Source organism: Globicephala melas, chromosome 11 (genome assembly GCF_963455315.2).
Source record: "Globicephala melas chromosome 11, mGloMel1.2, whole genome shotgun sequence".
In the NCBI taxonomy this organism is placed as follows: Eukaryota; Metazoa; Chordata; class Mammalia; order Artiodactyla; family Delphinidae; genus Globicephala; species Globicephala melas.
In genome coordinates, this window is record NC_083324.2 from 94,521,137 (window position 1) to 94,541,614 (window position 20,478).

Below are 20,478 nucleotides of genomic sequence, written 5' to 3' on the forward strand. Positions count from 1 at the left end.
GTGCAGTGTTTTCAAATACATATACTTGGGCCTCACCATGGATTACTAAATACAGGTTTATTCTTTAAAAAAAAAAAAAAGCTAGTCCCTTACCCTCAACCTCTTCCCCAATTAATTTAGCAATTAATTGTGCTAAATGGTATTCAGGTAGGTGGTTCATGAGCCTTATTCAAAGGCTGGGTTCACTCACATGGAGGCATCTTATTTCTTTGCAGATCTTGGTGTGTATGTTGCAAATGAGAATTCCTCCTGATAGTTCTAATATGTCAAGGTAATAGTTATGTTACCAAAAATGTTCCTTATGTGGAACGTTGATGTTTATGATTACCAGAAATAAAGACTGATCAACCATGAATACGTAAAAGTGCAAGCACTGCACCAAAACGCTTGATAGCTCATTTTGAATTTAATTCCTTTCTTTGCTCTTTGTGTGTGTGGGCAGGGCGGGGGGGGGGGGGGCGGAGGGGTGTGTGTGTGGGAGGGTGTTATTTGTGAAACTCAGTAGAAAGTTGCAACCACCAAAAGGCATAAATGGTTAGGATTTGAACCAGATCTTTCTATTTGATTAAAGCAATATTTATTTAGACAGTATGATGTCATTAATATTTTTCCTACTTTATTTTAGTTATGCTGTCTCTTGTATGAATTAGCCTTAATCTCATTGATTTGTGGTAGTCAGTTTATTGCCCTTAATTTAGCACCTCACTCCCACAGAAGATGGGGCTGACTCAGGACTCAGGCTTCTCTGTCCCCAGGCTCTGTGCTCTGCTGAAAGACTGAGCTGGGATTCCGTCCCCCAGCCCCCAATAACCATAACAAGCAATGCCAGCCACTGGGAAGTCAGGAAAGTGGACTTCTAGACCCTCCAGGCTTCTAACAGGACATGTCAGTGATCTGTCCATGAGTTCGTTGTTACTGTTTTTTGTTTGTTGTTATTAATCATCCGTGGTATGACTTAGAGTTAGCAGGAAATGGCTTGAGTGGACCAGCAGTGCTGCAGAACCATCACAACAGCATCGGTAGAGCAAAATTTTGACGTCTTTTTTCCCTTGAGTGCTCCTCTGGGTTAGAACTTGCATGTTATTCTCTGATTCTCCAATCTTTTCCACTCAGAGCTAAGTTCGATGAGCATCCCCTTAAATGGTGGGGAGGGTAAAGGAAGGGGGTGATAGGAACACAGTTAGCCCAGTGGCATTCACTGTGAAGCTGGACTGCTTGACAGTCTCGCAGAGGCCAGGATGCCCTTGGAATAGATCTCGTTCCCTTATAAAGATCAGCTTGTCAATGAGAGAACAGTCCATTGACTAAACCTAAGATTCTTATCAGTACTTATCTTCTTTCCTCCCAAATCCTAAATTCAGCGAAGGCAGATCCATTAGCAAGATATATACTTGGATGCCTGTCTTTTATTTTTAGTTTAAAATATATATCATTTCTGTAGGTATGTATCCACGTTTCACAGACCCCAAAGTGGGACAGATGGTCTGACAATGGGAAGGATATTTGAAACGGGGACCGTCTTGGAAAGTTTAGGAACACATGGTCGTTCTAGCTGCTTCAGAGATCAATCAGCCATCGAAAGCATTATCCCTTTTGCCTTATGCCAGCCTTTTATCTAACTTGTTTTCAGCTTCTTATCAGGAAATTATCTAAGAGGCTTTTTTAAAGTGGATTCCGGCAAATTTTTTATATTTACCTGTAAATAATATTTACCACGTGACATTTGCTGGTAAATAACGAGGTGGTCCTTTTCTTTCTCCTTGCAGGAGTAGGAATCTTTAGCGATGAAGGAAAGCCCGTTTTGAAATATGGACTGTGCAGGGAACACCTGAGAGCACTAGGCAGCGAGGGGGATTGTGTTTCAGTTGCTCTTGTTGAAACCTGGCAGGATAGCTCTGTGCCTCACAGCCTGCAGCGTCTGTATCCAGCCTCCTACCTCCCTTATTAAGATCTTAATTACAGATGCAGCCTACTTCATTGCTGGAGGGAAAGAATTTAGTTTCTCTGAACTGTGTCTGTTTTTTGGTGTGGCAGGTGTCATCATCATGAGATCATTTCTGGTTTGTTTTCTTTCCCCGGAGGAATTTTTTTTGGGGGGGGGAGGAGTACAGTTCTTAAGACAGAACTTCATGAGCTCATACTAGTGCAGTAATCATAACTGTGCTTTGATTTTACAGAGACCCTTTCTTCTGAAGATATCAGAGTGTTTTGCATGTATAGTTTCATGACTCCTCGTGATATTATTAAGAACATGTTCATTATCCCCATTTTGCAAATGGAGAAACAGGCATAAAAGGCAGTGCTTTCATTGTCATTAGTCTTACAAGACGAGGACCAAGATTAGACTCTGTTAATTTAACAGTGTCATGTCCATCCCTCTATCCGGGGTTTCTCCACCCCAGCACTATTGACATTTAGGACTGGCTGATTCTTGGTAGTGGGGACTGTCCCTCGCATTGCAGGATGTTTAGCAGCGTCCCTGGCCTCTCTACCCACTAGATGCCAGTGACACACACACACACAGTGTGACAACCAAAAATGTCTCTGAACCTTGCCAAATATCACCTGGGGGGACAAAATCCCCCCCCTAGTGAAAAATCACTGGCATAATCTCCCCTATTTCCTTCTGCTTAAAAATAATTACCTTACTGGTTTTATGTAATAGAAGCCCAAAAATGCAATCATAAAGCCGCTGGCCATAATCTTATCATGACCGAGGTTGGGCTTAATGTTAACGGTTCCTAACCAAAAGGAAGCTTCCTCTTCTGTGCTTAGTGCGAATTTGTTCAAGTGAATACCACAAAATACCAAGAAGCATAGGGTCTCATTAGGTCACGTGTAAACCATCAGACCATCGCAAAGGCAACCTGAATCCTCTGAAGTCTTCCTTTGGCTTCATTTTCCTAATAGTCCACCTATTATATATAAAATATATAAATAAATAAAATAGCTTTCTTCAGGGCCCAGTTCCAAATGCATGTTCCATTAATAATGGGCCTCGAAGAAAACTGTTTTATTCTCATAAACTGCTGTGGCATATGTACATGTAGGAGCTTGTCTATATCCCCAGCCACTAAACAATTTCATTAGTTTCATTCTGAGGTTTTCTTCTCCTCCATTTGCTTCTGCCATCTTTCCTCTCTCTTCTAGCTGAGAAGCTGCAGCTTCTAAAAATGCTTTCTTGGGACTTCCCTGGTGGTGCAGTGGATAGGACTCCACGCTCCCAATGCAGGGGGCCCGGGTTCGATCCCTGGTCAGAGAACTAGATCCCACATGCATGCCACAACTAAGAGATCGCATGCTGCAACTAAGGGGCCTGCCTGTAGCAACTAAGACCCGGCACAACCAAATAAATACATAAATATTAAAAATTCTTTCTTGAGGCAACTCTGCAACTGCAGTGCTGACAGTATACGATTGTACACACCCTCTCGGCCAAGTGTGCAAATCCATTTTTTAAAACTCTTTGAGGACCTCACAAGTTAAGTAGGATAATAGCAGTCAGGCACCAAACCTAGTTCAGGGGTCATCTAAAAGAGTTCCAGTGAGGGGTGATGTCCAAGTTACATCACTTGGGTTCTGGCTGGGAGGCAGATGAGGGTTGCTAGTATGTGTACATATTGGCACTCGTGGGTTTAGATATAACTTCATACCTTGGGGGTTGCATACCTTGATGTAGGAAGATAAGATATATGGGAATGTAAAAATAGGAAGATCTTTCCCTTCTTTCAGATACTTTATTAGATGTTAGAACTTGTGTGTTTTGACTATTGAGAAATGATACAGTTTTTGGAATATACTGTAATATTTGTGGGCTAGAGTCTCCTACTCCTTTATAACTTAATTCTCGTTTCACTTCCCCAAGTACCTGGATGTTAGAGGGATTTGTCTAGACAGGCAAATAGAAGTGATTTGATGCTAATACTGTAATGTTGGCTGAAATCCAGATGGTTGTTTTACCATTAATAAACCTATCTTTTGGGTGAGTGGGTGTCAGACCTTCATCATTATATGGCGCCTGTCAGATTTATCTAGGGACAGACCCTGAAAAGCGTTTGTGCCTGCCCCGTGTTTTTGATCCTTTGCCAATACACTATGCTTAAATCTATCAAAACCAGGCAACCTGGGACAAATGCGTATAAATTCTGAGGCTTAATAGCAGCGTTACTAAATTCTAAGATGGAGAAGGTTCTCAGGAAGCATACCCTAGTCCAGTGGAAAACATTCCTAGATTAAGAAGGGAACCAGATGCTAGTTCTGGCTCTGCTGCTGATATAATAAGAGACCCTCTGGGCGGCAGAACAAGAAGACTGGGCAAGAGTGATCTCTGGGATCCCTTCGTAGTCTAATATTCTAGCCTAGTCGGTCTGGTCAAGCCATGGGTGACTTCTGGTTCTAAGTACCCACAGAAACCTAGGTGTTCTCCCACCGTCTTTCAGACCCTCAGGAGTTACTCAAGAAAACCCCAAAGACCACAGAAGAGTGGAGAATTGAGTTCTTCAAGACATAGGTATTATTTATGATCATCAGAGTTGGGAGGAAAAGCTAATTTATTTTTCTCACATACTGTTAACAATCAAATCCATCCTCCGCAAACGGCCAAGAAGTAATAGAAGTTGGCCGTGAAGTCACACATACACATGTACACGCACGTGAAGAGGATGCTATGGCTAACCATCTTAGAGGATGTGAGGACTTGGGGCAAAGTAAGTGACATGAATATTTAGAGAGAGTCCAAGATACTCATGTAAGCTTTATAACTACCATAGGGGTTTAGAAGCACTTTCCAGAAAATGAAAATCATCGGCTGAAATGCGGTCCAGGTGCTAAAGGGCTCTTTGGTGGCATGTGTTGGACACACCTCTCCAGGGGTCAGGAAGTATGAGCATCATATCTTCTAACTCCTAAACCTAAAAGCCTAGTGTCTACTACTTAACAGTCTCCAGAGGATTCAACTCTTAAAAAAATTCAACATTCCAGATATCCAGTGTAAACCAATATTCCAAGAATCAAAATCCAGACACTTGTAGATATCCATGTTTTCTGACTATGGCTGTGTCCTTCTCTGGGGAAATCCCGCATCCCCCTGTATCCTAAAGATGAGGGTAGGAGGAAGCCAAAGGGGTTGGATGGCCCTCAGACTGAGTTGTTTTTTTTTTAATTGAAGTAGAGTTGATTTGCAATATTGTGTTAGTTTCAGATGTACAGCAGAGTGATTCGGTCATACGTATATATATGTGCATATATCTATATTCTTTTTTTCGATTCTTTTCCATTATAGTTTATTACAAGACACTATATTCGAAATCTTGTAATAAACTATAATGGAAAAGACCTAAGCTGGTTTTCGTCGGCAGACAAACATAAAAACACAGGATCCTTTCTTTCTCTTCTCCAGTGTGTCCTGAGACTGACCTTTCTGATGCTCATCCCTCAGCCACTTCCTTTGGGACCGATTTTCTTGACAATGGCCATTTCCTTCTTTACTGTGTGTGTGCGCGTGTGTGTCCCTGCCAGAGTCCAGGGCTAAAGTTTGGGGGGTTGGGTACAGGAAAGCCACATTGTTGAGAATGTGGCAGCCCTGAGGCTTGGCAGGAGCTCCTGCATGATAAATATAGAATGAAGTAAAATAATAAGAGGAAGCTGGGCCATTGATGATGCTATCAGTCCGGGGGGGAGGGGGGGACACACCAGGCATTGTGTCTCATTTTTCTTCAAACAGCAGCATGAATGGTCATGGAAATTACGTCACACACCTCTCTGTATTTGGAATAGCAGATAGTTTCCCTGGCAATAGGAGTAATAAGCTTTCTTGACATTTTGATAGTAGTGGGGGAACAAAGAAAAGGGCAGGGAAGAGCAGGGTGGTGTGGAAATGATCATGTGACCTGGAGCTCTCTTTACTTGCTGTAATACTGCACGGCATTTTCTGCCCAGTCCTTGGGCATAGCCTGGGAACCAGGAACCGCAGAACCCAAACATTCTGGCGAAGCATGAATGGTGCTCGGTCATCTACCGCCAGATGCAGGTTGCCACACTACAGGGAGAAAAGGCCTCTTACGGAGACCATTGTATTTAATCAGACGGGGATGGCCGGCTCCTCCTGGCCTTCCTGTTTGCTCAGTGGTTGTGGCACTAGCTGCAGCCTCCCCATCTACGTCATCATCCTGTTTTAACAGGGAGGGACGGGCTCTTTCCTGCTCGCCGTCTCCCACGTTCTCTGGCCGTGAGGCTTAGGTGACTTGGACGTGCCATTTATCTTTCTGGTTCTGTTAGTTCATCTTCCCATGTCCATTGGAAAATTTCAACCGAATATCTTGCTGACATCTCTAGAAAACCATTTCACCCCCTCTGTAGAGAACCAGGAAATCAGAGTCCAGAATCCATTTCAATTTAGCAAACACTTAGTGAGTGTGTATTTTCTTTCACACACTGGTTCTGAAAATGCCAAAGAAAGAACAGCTTCCCTGAACTTAAGGAGTTCCCAGTCTTGAAAGGGACAGTACAAGTCGTACTATAAGAAATACTGTCACAGAGAACTAGAAAGGAAAACAATGAGATAGATTTTGGGAAGAGAACTCTTCCGGTGATGTGGAAGATGAGTTTGGAGGTGGGAAGAGGTTGAACGCAGGAAAACCAGTTGGGTAGCAATTGTCATTCCTTCCCCCCGCTCCCCCCCCCAAAAAAAAAAGTTGCTGAGGACCTGAGCGAGGAGTGGCAGTGAGGAAGAAAAGCCAGGTCCCAGCTGACTGAGGTTCAGATTGTGAAGTGACTCAGCAAACCTCTGAGGCTCTGATCTTGGGCGGCCTTATGCCTGCTGTTAACTGAGAGAGATCAGGAGAAAGGGGTTTTGCACTTGTTGAGTGAGAGGTGAAGATACTCATTAGACAACTGGAAATATGGGACTGGAGAGCAGAGGAAATATCGAGGCTGGAGCTGTGGATCTGAGTGTTACCTGTGTGTTTAGATGCCATCGGCATGGATGAGACGTCCTGTAGAGAGCAAACTCATAGAGACGAGAGATCCCTTTGGAACATGATCACTAAAGGGACAGGAAAAGAGATTAGTCTGTGAAGGAGGAGAAAGAACAGTGGTCATGAGAACAAGGGAAGAGGGAGGACCGGGACATGGAATCATGGGAACCAAGGACAGTTTCTTCTCAGAGATCGGGGTGGGGTCAATGCTAGAGGCTGCTACAATTAGGATCCCTCAAATGGGGTCTGTGACTCTAAATGCGGATTTCCCATCCTAATTAGAACCACAGCTTTTGTAGCACATGCCTCATGCCTAATTCTGGAGCTGGAGACAAGAGGCCCGTGTTCTTAGCTCTGTGACCTTCTAGCCAGCTGACTTGGCAAATCATTAACTTCTTGGGCCTCATTTTTCTCATTTGTAAAGTGAACGAGTTGAACTGTAATTGTTTGAAGTGCCTCTGGCTTTCAAGTTCTATGACCCAACTGTTTGGGTGCTTTGCCAAGCTCTAGCTGCATTTCTAACTGCCAGCCTCTGGAGCCTAACCATCCAGCTGGATATAGGATTACAGAGCTCTCTTATCTTTCCTTGATGTGTTTCTGTGTTGACCTTTCCTGCCCTGGAGATAAATATCCCAGGGAGGGTGGGAGAAGGAGTAGGTCTTGAATAGACAGACTGCCTCTCCTGGGTTTCTGTAAGATATTCAGATAATCACCTTCTGACTTTGTGGCCTTAAGGAATCACATCTCTGCCCTGCAGGAAAGGGTCCCTCCACCTTGTCCTAGCCAGAGAAATTAACTCTTGATCTGCCTGCACTTTTAAATGAGAGGGTTTGTGTCCTGGCTGAAGTTAACTTTGCTGTTATCTCCTTACTAAACTCTTGCCTCAACGCAGCAAGTATTTTCAAAAGCCAAGCTCTTTACCCCGTGTTATTCCGTACTTTCTGATGGATTGTACTCTTCTGGAATCTAATGAGATGTATCCATAATTTGTCCAGTAATGATAATAATAATATAATATCAATAATGTTATAATGATATAATATTAATAATATTGTGGTAATATTAGTAGAATGATATATCATTATAATTAATATAATTAATTATATAATAATTCGAATAGTGTTATATTAATATAATTGATTAATTATATTAATATAATATATAATAATATTATTAATTATATTAGTAATATATTATTATTTTGTCTCTTGAATGCAACCAATAGTTTCATTATTGTTGTTTAGAGGCAAATACTCAACAAGAGGTTACAGTGAGCAGAACTCATTATTAATTCAGAGAAGTACTGCTTCAAGATACAGTTCTCCTGAAGCGTAATTGTGAGCAAGAGAAATATCAGATGTGTATAAAAATATATATAATAACAACATTAGAACAGAACCAGCCTTTGACGGAGAACTGTGGAGGTGATCCGCTAGGAAGCTGAAGATCAAAGCTCCATCAGCACATTAAATAAATAGTCATATCTTCCCAAGTCTCCCACGACGTTAAAGCACTTGACTGGAATTAACTCACTGAATGCTCACTGCAAACCCATGGCATAGGTATGTTACCCTCATTCTCATTTTACAGATGAGGAAGTTAAGGTGCCAAGGGGAAGAGTAACCTGCCCAGGTCACACAGCCAGGACCCCAAACCCCAGGAACTGATTTATTCCATAGACATGACAAAAGGAATTGTCACCTTCAGAGCTTTACCGTAAAATGGGACGGAGCCCAGTTAGGAGGACATTGTGTAGTAGGGCTAAGGTGGCTTAGAGCTCTGGAAAGAGAACTGAGCCAAGAGACCACAGTCCTCTTCCCATCTCTGACTCCACCGGTGTGGCCTTGGGCAGATGATAAACTGCCCCCCACCCCAGATCTGTTTCCTCATCTGTAAAACAGGGAGGTCAGGTCCAGGTGTTCTCTGAAGGTCTCAGGAGCCGTAACCTCCTGTGTGGGAGAGTGGCTGGCTGTAGACACTGGCTCCCTGTAGCTGGCACAGATATTAAATAACTTACTCCCATTCACCCGAGGCTGAGAATAACTCCCAGCATGTGAGGTGTCAAGCTGGCACCGGGTGCTTCCACTCGCGGCTGCCAAGCTCTCTGAATCCCAGTCTCTGGGAGTGGTGGTGGGGGGAGGACAGCCAGTCAGAAATCACCTTGTGATCATCTTGTGCATCCGCAGGAGGCTCTCCAGGTTTTCCTGGAGAAGCAGCTCTGGAGGCCTGTCTGGAAACAGGTTGCTGCTTAGCTGGTGGTGGGAAGGTCACTGGAACAGGAGACGAAGACCATCCAGAATCCCTTCGTACAGGGACTTCTGTCTGCCTCGAGTCGGGCGTGGTCTGGGGCTCCACTTCATTGCTTGATGGAGCTCCGTGGACGTGACCCAACTCCAAATGCCTGGAGTTCATGTACGCTGATGAGGTCTGCGGTCCTTCACCTTCTACTGTTTTCTGTTTCTTTTCTTTCCCTTCTTGATAGCCTCCACCCTCGGCTCCCATAGGACTGGTCCCACCCCTATCACTTCTGACTTCACCACAGGGCCTCCTTGCCAGCCATTCCCAGTTGTTGAATGGGCCCCAGAGAAAGGGGTGGAGACCAGAGCCGTCAGCTCACCTCCTGCTCTATCATCACAGTACAACTTGGGTGGAGTAATTTCCTTCTGATCATTTAGGTACAAAGGACCAGCATCTTGTCTTCTTCAACTCGATGACTTTCCTTTCAATAACGGGACACCCAAACGATGGAAGAAGAGAAACAAGAGATTTTAGGATTAGGACACATCCTTAAATGGTTCCTCAAACCAGGATACGGTGCTGTATGGTTTTATCTTTCAGTATGTGGACTTTTAATTGTTAGAAGGAACACCGAGCTTCCTAGAATATAGATACTAAGTAAAACGTTCACCTGGAACCCAAAAGCCTCAGTATCCCTTTAGCTTCCCTTACTGCTCACCTGTCCACATCATAGACTTCCTGGATCAGAAAACTGTCAAGAACAAGGACTTCAACCTTATTCTTAAAGAGCATCACCAGGCTTCCTGGGCACTGAGCTCTAGGGCTTCGTCTCTTTTCCTCACTGCCTAAGGGGACTGTGGTTAACAGTAAAAGTAGGAGCCCCTCAGCTGCTGACTGGGGGCAGACCCTCCCACGGCACAGCGCCTCCACAGCAGAGAACCAGCCCACAGTGCAAGACCCGCGGTTACGGGGCGGATTACAGGGGGAGATGATTAACGGATGTCAGTGGTAAAGGAATGAAAAGCATGAAGCTGAAAGATCGAATCCACATTTTTAGAGAAGAAAACAGGGGGCAGAAGTCCACACAACAACAGCCCCCAGTGCCACGAATGTGTAGTCACAACACACTCCGGCCAATCAGCGGTCTTTTCCCCACAGGTGATCATCATCACAGTGACACCTAGTGCGTCCCAACTTCCTAGCGAAGCACTAGAGAGATCGCTTGGAGTTTTCTGACGGCTTGCTATGAATTTACAACATTCCCCGACTCCTCTGTGTGCTGGGAAGGAGCAGGCGTGGGGTGATGGCTGCCATCGTGCTGCGAAATGTGACTGATGCCAAGAAGTGAAATCTTTGGAGCCTTTGAAAGGCTTCCAGGAATGTCAGCATGTACTGCCTGCCCGCTCCCCGCTGAATGCCTACTTTGGCTGTCTACTTAGTACTGAGAGTGCCAGACAGGCCTTCACACAAAGAAAGAAAGTGTTTGGGGCCCATGAAAGGGGAAAGCAGAGCCTTTCCGATGTGAATGGTGAGATTCAAGAAGTAGGAAATAAAGTGGCAGGGTGAGGAGGGGCCCTCAGGAAAGGTAGGAATAAAAGACCAAAGAGGAAGCGATGGTATCTATCTACCTACGCGGGGTGACTTCTTTGTAGCTCCCCGCGATCAAATCTGGAGATGTAGACTTACCATCACACTACACTCCATGCTTGCTTCGCATGGCAAGATCGCTTGCTTGTAGATTCTCCACGTATCCAAGGACCTCTTGATCAACTGGGAATAAGAATTTTTACGCCCTGCCAAGTCAGAGATCAGTGTACCTCTGTTTCCATTTTAACACTGAATATCAATGCCATTTGTGCTGCTTGTTGTTGGGGATTTTCTTTGACTCGTTTTACCTCCAATATATTAACAAAATAAGAGATGTCTGTTGTAGTACATCTGAATATCTTGGAATATTTTATTCCTTCGACTGGGTTTAAGAAAGGAAGAGAAATGTTTTGTAGAATGAACCGTTCTCTAACCCTTAGCCATGCTACTCATAACTCCCTGGGCACAGCATGTACTGCTGGAAGAAAGCACTCTGTGGCGTTCTGAGCTTTTCCAAGGAGGCGGTCTGATGTCATTGGTGGCAGACACAGTATGTATGGATCTGTCTTCTGTCTGCACCATCTGTTTTTCTCCTTACAGGCTATTGTTCAGATTCTTCTCTTCTCTCAAGGAAGTGTGCCTCTCCGTAAGAGCACGGGCTTTAAGTGTTAAAGGGACTGAGCTACTATTCTAATGTGGATTCCCTCTGTTCTTTCCTTCCTAGAATCTTATGGCGAGGGCCTTGTACGACAACGTCCCAGAGTGTGCTGAGGAGCTGGCCTTTCGCAAGGGAGACATCCTGACTGTCATAGAGCAGAACACGGGAGGACTGGAAGGATGGTGGCTCTGCTCCTTACACGGTCGGCAAGGCATTGTCCCGGGCAACCGGGTGAAGCTTCTGATTGGCCCCGTGCAGGAGACCTCCTCCAGTCAGGACCCGCCTACTTCTGGACTGATGCACCAGCCCTTTGGCCAACAGAAGCTCTATCAAATGCCAAACCTCCAGGGCACCCCTCGAGACACCATCTACCAAGTGCCACCTTCCTACCAAAATCAGGGAATTTACCAAGTACCCACTGGCCATGGTACCCAGGAACAAGATGTGTATCAAGTCCCACCATCAGTGCAGAGAGGCATTGCAGGGGCTAATGGTCCCCACTTAAGTAAAAAGGTGAGTGAACAACAGACTGGATTTTTGTTCTTAATTTTTTCCACTGTACTCAAAGTGTGTGTGTGTGTGTGTGTGTGTGTGTTTGCGCTCCTAAAATAAGAACTTGAAGCTTCCAAGAAGTACATCAAAGTAGTAAGTATATCTTCCAAGAAGTAAGAATATCTGAATACCTTAGCTTGAGTATTATTTTTCCATTCATTGGTCAGCAAAACCTTCTTGAACGCCCACCCCGTGCCAGGTACTGTTGATCCCTCACCGTTATGAGTTCCCGAGCCGTGCCAGGTCATACTGCATCATCAAGTGCTTCTCTCCAAACTTCTGATAGACCTGCTTTTAGACCTGGACTCTGCACTCAGTTTCCAGTCTTTTCTCTTTCTCCCTTGAGTGGCACAAGGCACCACATTTTGCACTGCCCTAACAATTTGAGATAAGTAGAAAATCGATTTAATTTCAAACATCTAGTATATTTTCAATGCTTGTGATACAGTGATGAATTCAAGAGTGAATCTGGCCTCCATGATACTTACGCTGTAGTAAGGAGACGTAAGCAGACACTGAATGTCAGGTGGGGAATTGTGCTGTGAAGAAAATAATACCAGTGAACTTGTGGAGGGTAGTAGCCAACACAAAGGCGATGCTCCTGGGAGCATTGCAGGGGAAGGCTTTTCTCTTCAGTTTGCTGGCAAATTCCAAGGGCCTACAATGGGTCCAGTGAGGTTTGGTATTAAGAAGGGACTAATTTAACAGAATAAGAAAAGATCCCTGAATCACAAGAGGAAAGATGCAGTTGGACGCCAGAAAGAGCTGTTGATGCTTAGAACATGACGTATACATGTGCCCTGCCTTGCGAAAACCTAATACAGCATTTGAATTTACAGTCCCAAGTAGATTATGGAATATCTATTTGCGTGATAATGGAATCCTCTGTTGGAAAAAATAAAGGAGGGGGTGACTTACTGTTGGATTCCTTAAATAACGAAGCCACGAATGTATTTTCAAATCACCTTTTATACAAAACGTGTGTTTTACAAAACACTGCTCAAGAGCACAGGTGTTACATAAGCTGAGTGTATAAACATTAGGAGGAATTCCTCAAGAAGTTAACAGTTTTCCGACTTGTATTGCCTGGGACAGTGATCCCTGTCTGGGGGTCATAGACTGCGCCCGTGACCTTTCAAAGTCCTTCTCACCCCAGGGATTTTAGATTCAAAGGGAGAGTCAAACCAGGCCTCTGTCTCCAGAGGGAAAAAGAACAGTTGAAAGGTGTGACTATAAATAAATAACTTCTCTCATTCGTAGCCCTGCTTGTGTGCATCTTAAAAATAGCCCTCCCGCATCGGAGCTGGCGTGAGGCAGACGGGGGAGGCCGGCATGGGAAACGCTTGGCCGAAAGGTGGTGGGTCTGAGCTTTCATCACAGTTTATTTTGGCAGGAAGGTGACATGTTTTTCTCTTTAGACTCTACCTTTTTAGTTCCAAGTCTGAAAAGTCTAAAACTTCGGACTTCCAGCCATGTCATTTGCTATAACTGTACTTCAGGTTTGTTCCTGGACCCTTGATCCGTTTAGAGGGGAGAGAGTTTGACACACCTTCCCTTCGACGGAGGTTGGAGTGCCGGGGTTACCATCGGGCACTTGAACTCAGTGTTTTTGTTTTTGTTTTTAATTCTAAAATCAGTGGAAGCCTTTATGTTTAGCAAGAGGTAGGTGGTTCCTGTAGCGGGAAGCCAGCTTCCGGAAAGGCACTCTGCCAGCCCTCCCAGGAGACGCCACAGACCTGGGGGAGGCTTGACCAGAGCTCAGGGGTAGGCAGTGCCCCGAGTGCTGCGCTTCGAGCAGTCGGGGTCTGAGGTGGTAACGTGGTGAGGCAGGAGGGGACGGTCCTGGCTCTTCCCTGACAAACACCGTGTTCTCTAGGACACCTGACCTCGCCCTGAGTCACCTTAGTGCCACTGGTCCTCAGGCTGCCGCCTCCATCCTGTCCACTGGACCATTGGCTCACGCCCCATGGGAGTGGGTGTGCCCTTTCCTTTCCTCTCCCTCTCTTCCTTCTTTCCTTCTTTTCTCTCTCTCTCCCACCCCCTGTTTTTGCTTTCTTTCCCTCTCCCCCTTTCTTTCTTCCCTCCTTCCCTCCTTCCTTCCTTTGTAGTGGAGATGGCTTGGCTGCTAACAGGTGATTTTAACCTTCTGAGTAAAAACAGCTGCTTTAAAAACTTCCATCAACATCTCCCTCGGTGACGTTTCTGACTCAAGACCTTCTCAATGGGTGAGAATCATACTAATGACTTAAGCCACGGCTCCAAGAGTTCATCTCAGTACGGGGGATCCGGCAGGGTTTGCTTTGAGTTCTCATTGTAGTAGTTTTGCTGACTTACTAAACAGCCCCATACCCGTTTCTCTCTTTTAATTTCCCATCTGTAAAATGATGGTGAACCCAGAACTGGACATTCCTGGTGGCTTACGTCATAGTCCTTAAAAGTTATTAAAGGAGAGAAAGAGGAGGCAGTAGAATCTTGTTCTGAATCACTAAAGTGTGGTTCTAAAATCTTAGGGAACGTAAGAATCACCCAGAGAGCTAGAGAAGGTGAGTTGAGATGCAGATTCCCAGGCCTCCCCCAGTGTCTAGCCCCAGGGCCGGGGAATCTGCATTTTAGTAAGCTCCTGGGATAGTTCTGGGGGAGGTGGTCCAGGACTGCACTTTGAGAAGCATTGTTACAGGGCCATGAAGGGGGTTGGATATGTTCCAATCTGTGATTCGGGACTTTCCACAGTTAAAGATTCCCTTGATGTTGCTACAGACTGCAGGCTTCAGAAGTTTTATCCACCACAGTTTTTTCTACTAATGAATCACATAGGAAAAAAAAAGACAGTGAATTCTGCCTTGTACCACTCCAACTTTGCTGTCTGGGAAACTCCAGCCCCCACCCACCTTCTTGCATTCTAGCCACGTAAAATGAGATTCATCACTTATTAAATCAGTGGTTAGAGAGAGAAAGAAAATCATATCATCTCCACCCTTTCCTGAAACAAGGAGACAGCATGAGGATTGTGAAAAGAGCCTGGGCTCTGGGGTGAGGGCGACTCCTGGTTCTGTTTCTTTGGTAGCTGTTAATCCCTTGGCAAGTTACTGAACTTCTTTAGACTTCAGTTTCCTCATCTGTCAAATGGGAATAATCATAACTATCTCCTAGGGTTGCTGTGAGAACTCAGTGAAACACTGTATGGAAAGGACCTGGCACAGAGTTGCACAAAGCAGGGGCTTAAAAAAAATTAGTGCCCCTTGCTTTGATTTTCTTTCCTTTCTCAGAGTTTATTTTGAACTGATCAGCCCTGTTTGTGTTTCATACTCTGCACTGAATATGCAACTACTCTATCGCTAACATATATTCTGTTCTCTTTGAGTGTGTGGCTCCCTCTTTGGTTCTCCAGAAATTTTGTACAGGGTGGAAAGAACTCTCAAAGTTTATACACTGACACCTTGACTTAATTTCATTGGTCTTTTTCACTCTGGGTTTTGTGTGCAGGGCCGTTTTATCCATTAGGCATTGTGGGCAGAATGCCGGAGGTCTACGAGAACGTTGGAGCACTGAATAAAAAGTCTTGGCTCCGAAATATGAAACACAAAAACTTCAAAATAGAAATTAATAAACGTTTAGACAAACGTGCAGGAAACAACACAACGTCAACCTCATTAACTGTCACATTTCGATGTCATAACTGTTTCATTACATGTGAAAACAATTTGTAGGTTAGATTTTTCTCTCTTTGCAAAGACTTCTAAATATGCCTGTGATTGCCAAGAACTCACAGGCATTTCTAAATTAAATGAATTACTCATAGTCCAATAATTTGAAAAGCTGAATTATATTTTTAAGAAGTGTCCTCGATTTTTTAAAGGCAAAATTGTAGTTAATATGGGACTGTGGTTTGGAGGGGACGATTTAGACCCAAACATCAAAAGCATAAGGTCTACAAAGGTCTGAAAGAGCTTAATTTCTCTCCTTCAAAGATCAAAACCTGCCACCTGACTTGATCCACTTTGTGCCTGACCTTCACAGGGAATTACGTGTGTTTCTCTGATTATTCTTTGGACATGTCGCTTTTATTCTAACTGGTGGAATTAGATTTGCTTTGCATCCTTCTGAAGATCAGTTTGGGGCTAAATTATGAATTCCATTAAGGCAGGCAGAGGCCATGGCTGTCTCTTTACTGCTATAGGCCAAGCTCACAGTAAACCATCAGCACACAGATAACGAGTGAATGCACAGGCAGAAGTGAGAAACGAAACATTTAATTTGAGTTGACCTTTAAATAAGCTGAAAAGTGGTTCTGATCTTATCACCCCTTCACCATCACACACGAGTCAAATCCCGTGTCCAGCTCATTAGTCTGTTACGACATATGTCAGATTTTACATGGTCATTTTCCCCCAGAAGGCTCTTGGAGAGTGTCACCATCTGTTTTCTGAAACGTTAACTCTCCGTTCACAACAAGTGAGCATCCAAAGCATGATGTCACGTTCAACTTTTCTGAGGGCCTAACTTTTATGCATTTTGCCAAATTTAGACAACAAGATTAGTTAACACGTCTGTAGTCGTCTAAAAAGGAGAACCACACTTTTCCCACTGAGGAACAGTGCTTCCTTTACCTATGCTATTATGTATCTACTGCCTTTCCTCATCTGTGCTACCTGTGAACTCCTATTCATACTTTAAAACCCATTTCAATGTTCATCTCCTCTGTGAAGCTTTCTCTGCACCCCAACAGTTTCTCCTGCCTCTGTGGTCCCAAAATATGTTGTAATTTCACTTAATCTCAAGGGAGCACACAGGCTTATTAAAACTTTAATGGCCCACATTTATAGTGTGTATGATGGACTGGGCAAGTACTGCTTTGGGGGTGGCACTCAGTAAACTCAAGTAATAGTAGGATTTATCCAAACCCCATGACATCATCTTTAAAGACCATTTCCTACCTTCCTTCCAAGGTGAGACATAGCCCAATATTGGCAGGAAATGATTCAAAGATTTTAACCAGGTCTTCCAGGCCCATTCCTTGAAAGGTAACATAAGAACCATAAATAGTTTATGCTGCAATGTTTGTGCCTTCTTAGACGCTGAGTCATCATAAATTACACACACATGCGGGCACACACACACCCAAAGCCACTGGTTAGGGAACTGAGGACTTCCCTTATTGGGATGTGAAGCATTGCGAAATCTGGTTGCCCAGAACAACACTCATATACCAGCAAACCAACTGCTATATATTAGCAGTATGATTGTCTACCAACAAGTAAAAATAGATTAAGAGGAGATGAAAGCTCCCAGAGAAGATAAACTCTGACTTCACCTCACATTCCTTTGTTCCCTTCCTACACACACACACACACACACACACACAAAATCATACACACCCTCAAAAATACTGGGGAGAATCAGAGTTTGACAGGGCAGAGGGTACCTCCAGTTTCTTCGCTTATAAACTCAATAAAATATGACCCTGTTCCAGAATTATGCATTCCTATATAAAGATAATCCTGATTTAAATGAATTTTTTTCCTCAGTACCATGGCTTTTTAGTGTATGCAAAGAAGTGATTGTTCACCTAAAATCTCCACCCTCAAGAGTCAAGATAAAGTTGAAATCTTACACAAAATTCAAGGTCCTTGAGCATTTCAAGGGCTCTATGACCTCACTTCAAAAAGGAAAAGTATCTTTTCCCAGTTAAGTCACCCATGCCAGTGGAATGAGCAAACCGTGATACCTCCTTAGAAATGAACAAAAGTCTTTTTTGTTTGGTCAATGCCAAGGCCTTTATAAAACTCATAGATAATGCATATTTCTAGGAAGGATTTAGTAACTTCTTACAAACTCACGACGAAGCGAACAGAGGTAATCTTCCTTCCTTCCCGAATGATTTCATGCTAAGTGACTGTGCTTATCGGAGAGACTAGGTCAGCATCATACGTAGTATGTTGGCTGGCTCAGTAGGTAATGCTCTATTTGTGAGGGAGAGAAAAGAATACGGAATTTTGGTGCTTTGACAGTAAAACTGAGACTTACTGTTGGTTGAACGCGTTTTTAAAAGCAGACTTGTCTGAGTCCCTTGTGCAAAATGCAGAGCTGGGCGCCTTCTTAAATAGCTGTGCCGTGAGCCTTGTTGTCCAGGTCCCCGTCCAGAGAGGCACCCTGCTCCTGTCTAAGGGGCGCAGGTGCGACTCACTCGGGACATGTATGTCTCCCTTCAAAGCTGTGATTCCAGCAACGTATGAAGGGCACCAAGGAGTCCCATCTTTAAAGGGACCCCACAGTCGATCAATTTTTGAAGCCAAAACAAATCCCTTAGCAAGGCCATCATCACATCGGATTTATCTGAATAATTTTTATAATACTTGCTTTTCTTAAAGCATGGCGTGCTTAAATCAGTTATTTCTCAGAGTAGTTACGCGTTCTCACGTTTCAGCATGTTATTAAGCTACTCACTTCTTTTAAGGATCATTTTAGATCTAAAGTGGGGTGACTTGCAGGTGCCTTTGAGCTTGGTCGCACATTAGGGGCGTTACGTGCATAATCTCATCTAACCCTCCCAACAGTCTCACTAGGTGTTCGTCACGGCCTCCACTTTACAGGGGAGGAATCTGAGGTCTGAGAAGTGAACTTGCTGAGGGACATACCTCTAGGAAGAGGCAGGATTGATACTTGAGCCCACGTCTGTCTGACTCTGAAGCTAATGACTTTTACGTCCCAGCTAATGGTTGATGTTGCCAAGCCCTGAAATAAGAGGGCATATTTAAACACCAGAACCCTGTGTGCTAAAAAGCATCCTGTTGGTCAGAAAGAATGAAAGGCACTGCCAAAGGCTCCCACCTCAGATCCAGAGCATAGCCTCAATGCTGAAGGAGTCTGAGTTAACGACCAAGGAGATGCCCACCACCCGGCTGCAGTGACTTGCTTCAGGGCAGGCCGACCCTCAGAAGGCCTGAGCGGGTCATCAAGGTGCTGTAAAGACCGTGGTACCAACGTACTGCCACATTGGCTTTCTCTGCCATTGGAAACACCGTCTTTTCAAATGACTTCACATTGCTCCAAGTGAATAACTTCATTTAACCAGATACAGTCAAATCTCCCAGAACTGGCTTGCCAGTGTGAAAGGGACACCCCCAAAATATAAGATACCCAGATTTCAAGTTTCGCTTCTCAAATAAGGAAGTGACTTTCTTTAGGAGTATTTATTTGTGAAGTTAGGGAAGTATTTATGTGTGAGTTAATCTGTCTCACCGTGTAGCCTATACACACTGTGTAGCCGGCGTGGCACTGGAAGGGGGGCCCCGATGGGCTGCTGGACCCCATTAACCGAGGTGCTCCTTCACACCCCTGTGGCCATCGAGCTGAATAACCTCTGAACTTTAGTCCCCTCAACTGTGAAAGGGAAAGTAGGGTTGGATTATCGCTTAATGGTCTTAGCTAAAATTTTATGACCCAGACATCCTTATCTGATTCTTTCCCAGAGTCACTTGAAAAGTTGAGTAAAATGACTTGGCCTCAAGATTCTTAAGAAAGAAGAAAAGACACTCAGGCGCTGATGTAAATTTCAGTTGACCCCTACGTTTTGGCATAGCCTTCTTTTACCTTCCTTTAGGATCCTGTCCACCTTTTATCTGGAAACCGCAGTCTCCTTCAGAGGATAGAACCATGTCTTAGAAAGCAAGGAGCAGGCAGGAGCACGGGAGAGGGGGGTCGGGGGTGCTGAGCGGGGGGCCGCAGAGTTCGCGGACTTGGTCCCATACATGAGAACGCTTCCGGGGAGCGTCCCGTTAAGAACTCTCCTCCCTGCTTTGTTACCAAGAGCTAAGAAAGTGTGTCATCCTGGAACTCGTTTTCTGCCCATTTTCCTCTGTTTCACCCTCTCGCCTTGGGTGAGACCCTTGATGAGTCTGATGCCTCTTGAAGCGACAGCCCTGCCGCAGCCTTGGGTCAGCGCCGTTCAGAGCTGGCAACAAGTTCTGCCACATGAGCTGTTTGCTCCATCCTCCATCATGTCGGGTCTCCCAGTTAAGTCACAGCGTCTTTCCTGTCCCTATTTAGGAGGAGACGATACCCATAGGCACCTGGGTGCAGAAATTCCCATCCCTTTCCTCTTTCCATAATCGCATCCCTTGAGGGCTGTCTGTGAGCACCTCTCTAAAACCCAATTCAAAATCTAGATTTAGTGCTTCGTGGTTTATTGAATTTATTTGGACAAAAAAAGAACCAAAATGCTCGTGCCTTTTATAGTTTTCACTCAAAGAACATTTCGGTCCATGAGATATAAAAAAATGGCTGTGCTGTGCCCATCTCTCTCCCAGACTGTATTCAGCTTCGTCCAGAGAAACACCTCAAACACTTGCAGAACCCAGGAGTCATTTCCCATCATGTTCTTTCATGTTTAAACGCTTCTAGCTGCTCTTTGGCGCTTGGTCACTCCATAACTAAATATTGCTTTAGCACTTGCTACACAAAGAGCTTCCT

The 20,478-nt window shown here is 44.5% G+C and overlaps 1 protein-coding gene across 4 annotated transcripts in view; it reads left to right on the top strand.

Moving 5' to 3' along the window:
• The window catches only part of NEDD9 (neural precursor cell expressed, developmentally down-regulated 9), a 292,001-nt gene that overhangs the window by 255,757 nt on the left and 15,766 nt on the right, over positions 1 to 20,478 (top strand). For 3 of the 4 annotated variants that reach the window (XM_060307849.2, XM_030881426.3, XM_030881428.2), the window contains one exon: positions 11,524 to 11,970. The exons of the other annotated variant lie outside the window; for it this stretch is intronic. In XM_060307849.2, the coding sequence (XP_060163832.1) occupies positions 11,524 to 11,970 (447 nt within the window). The remainder of the gene's footprint in view (positions 1 to 11,523; positions 11,971 to 20,478) is intronic. 4 annotated transcript variants of the gene reach the window in all.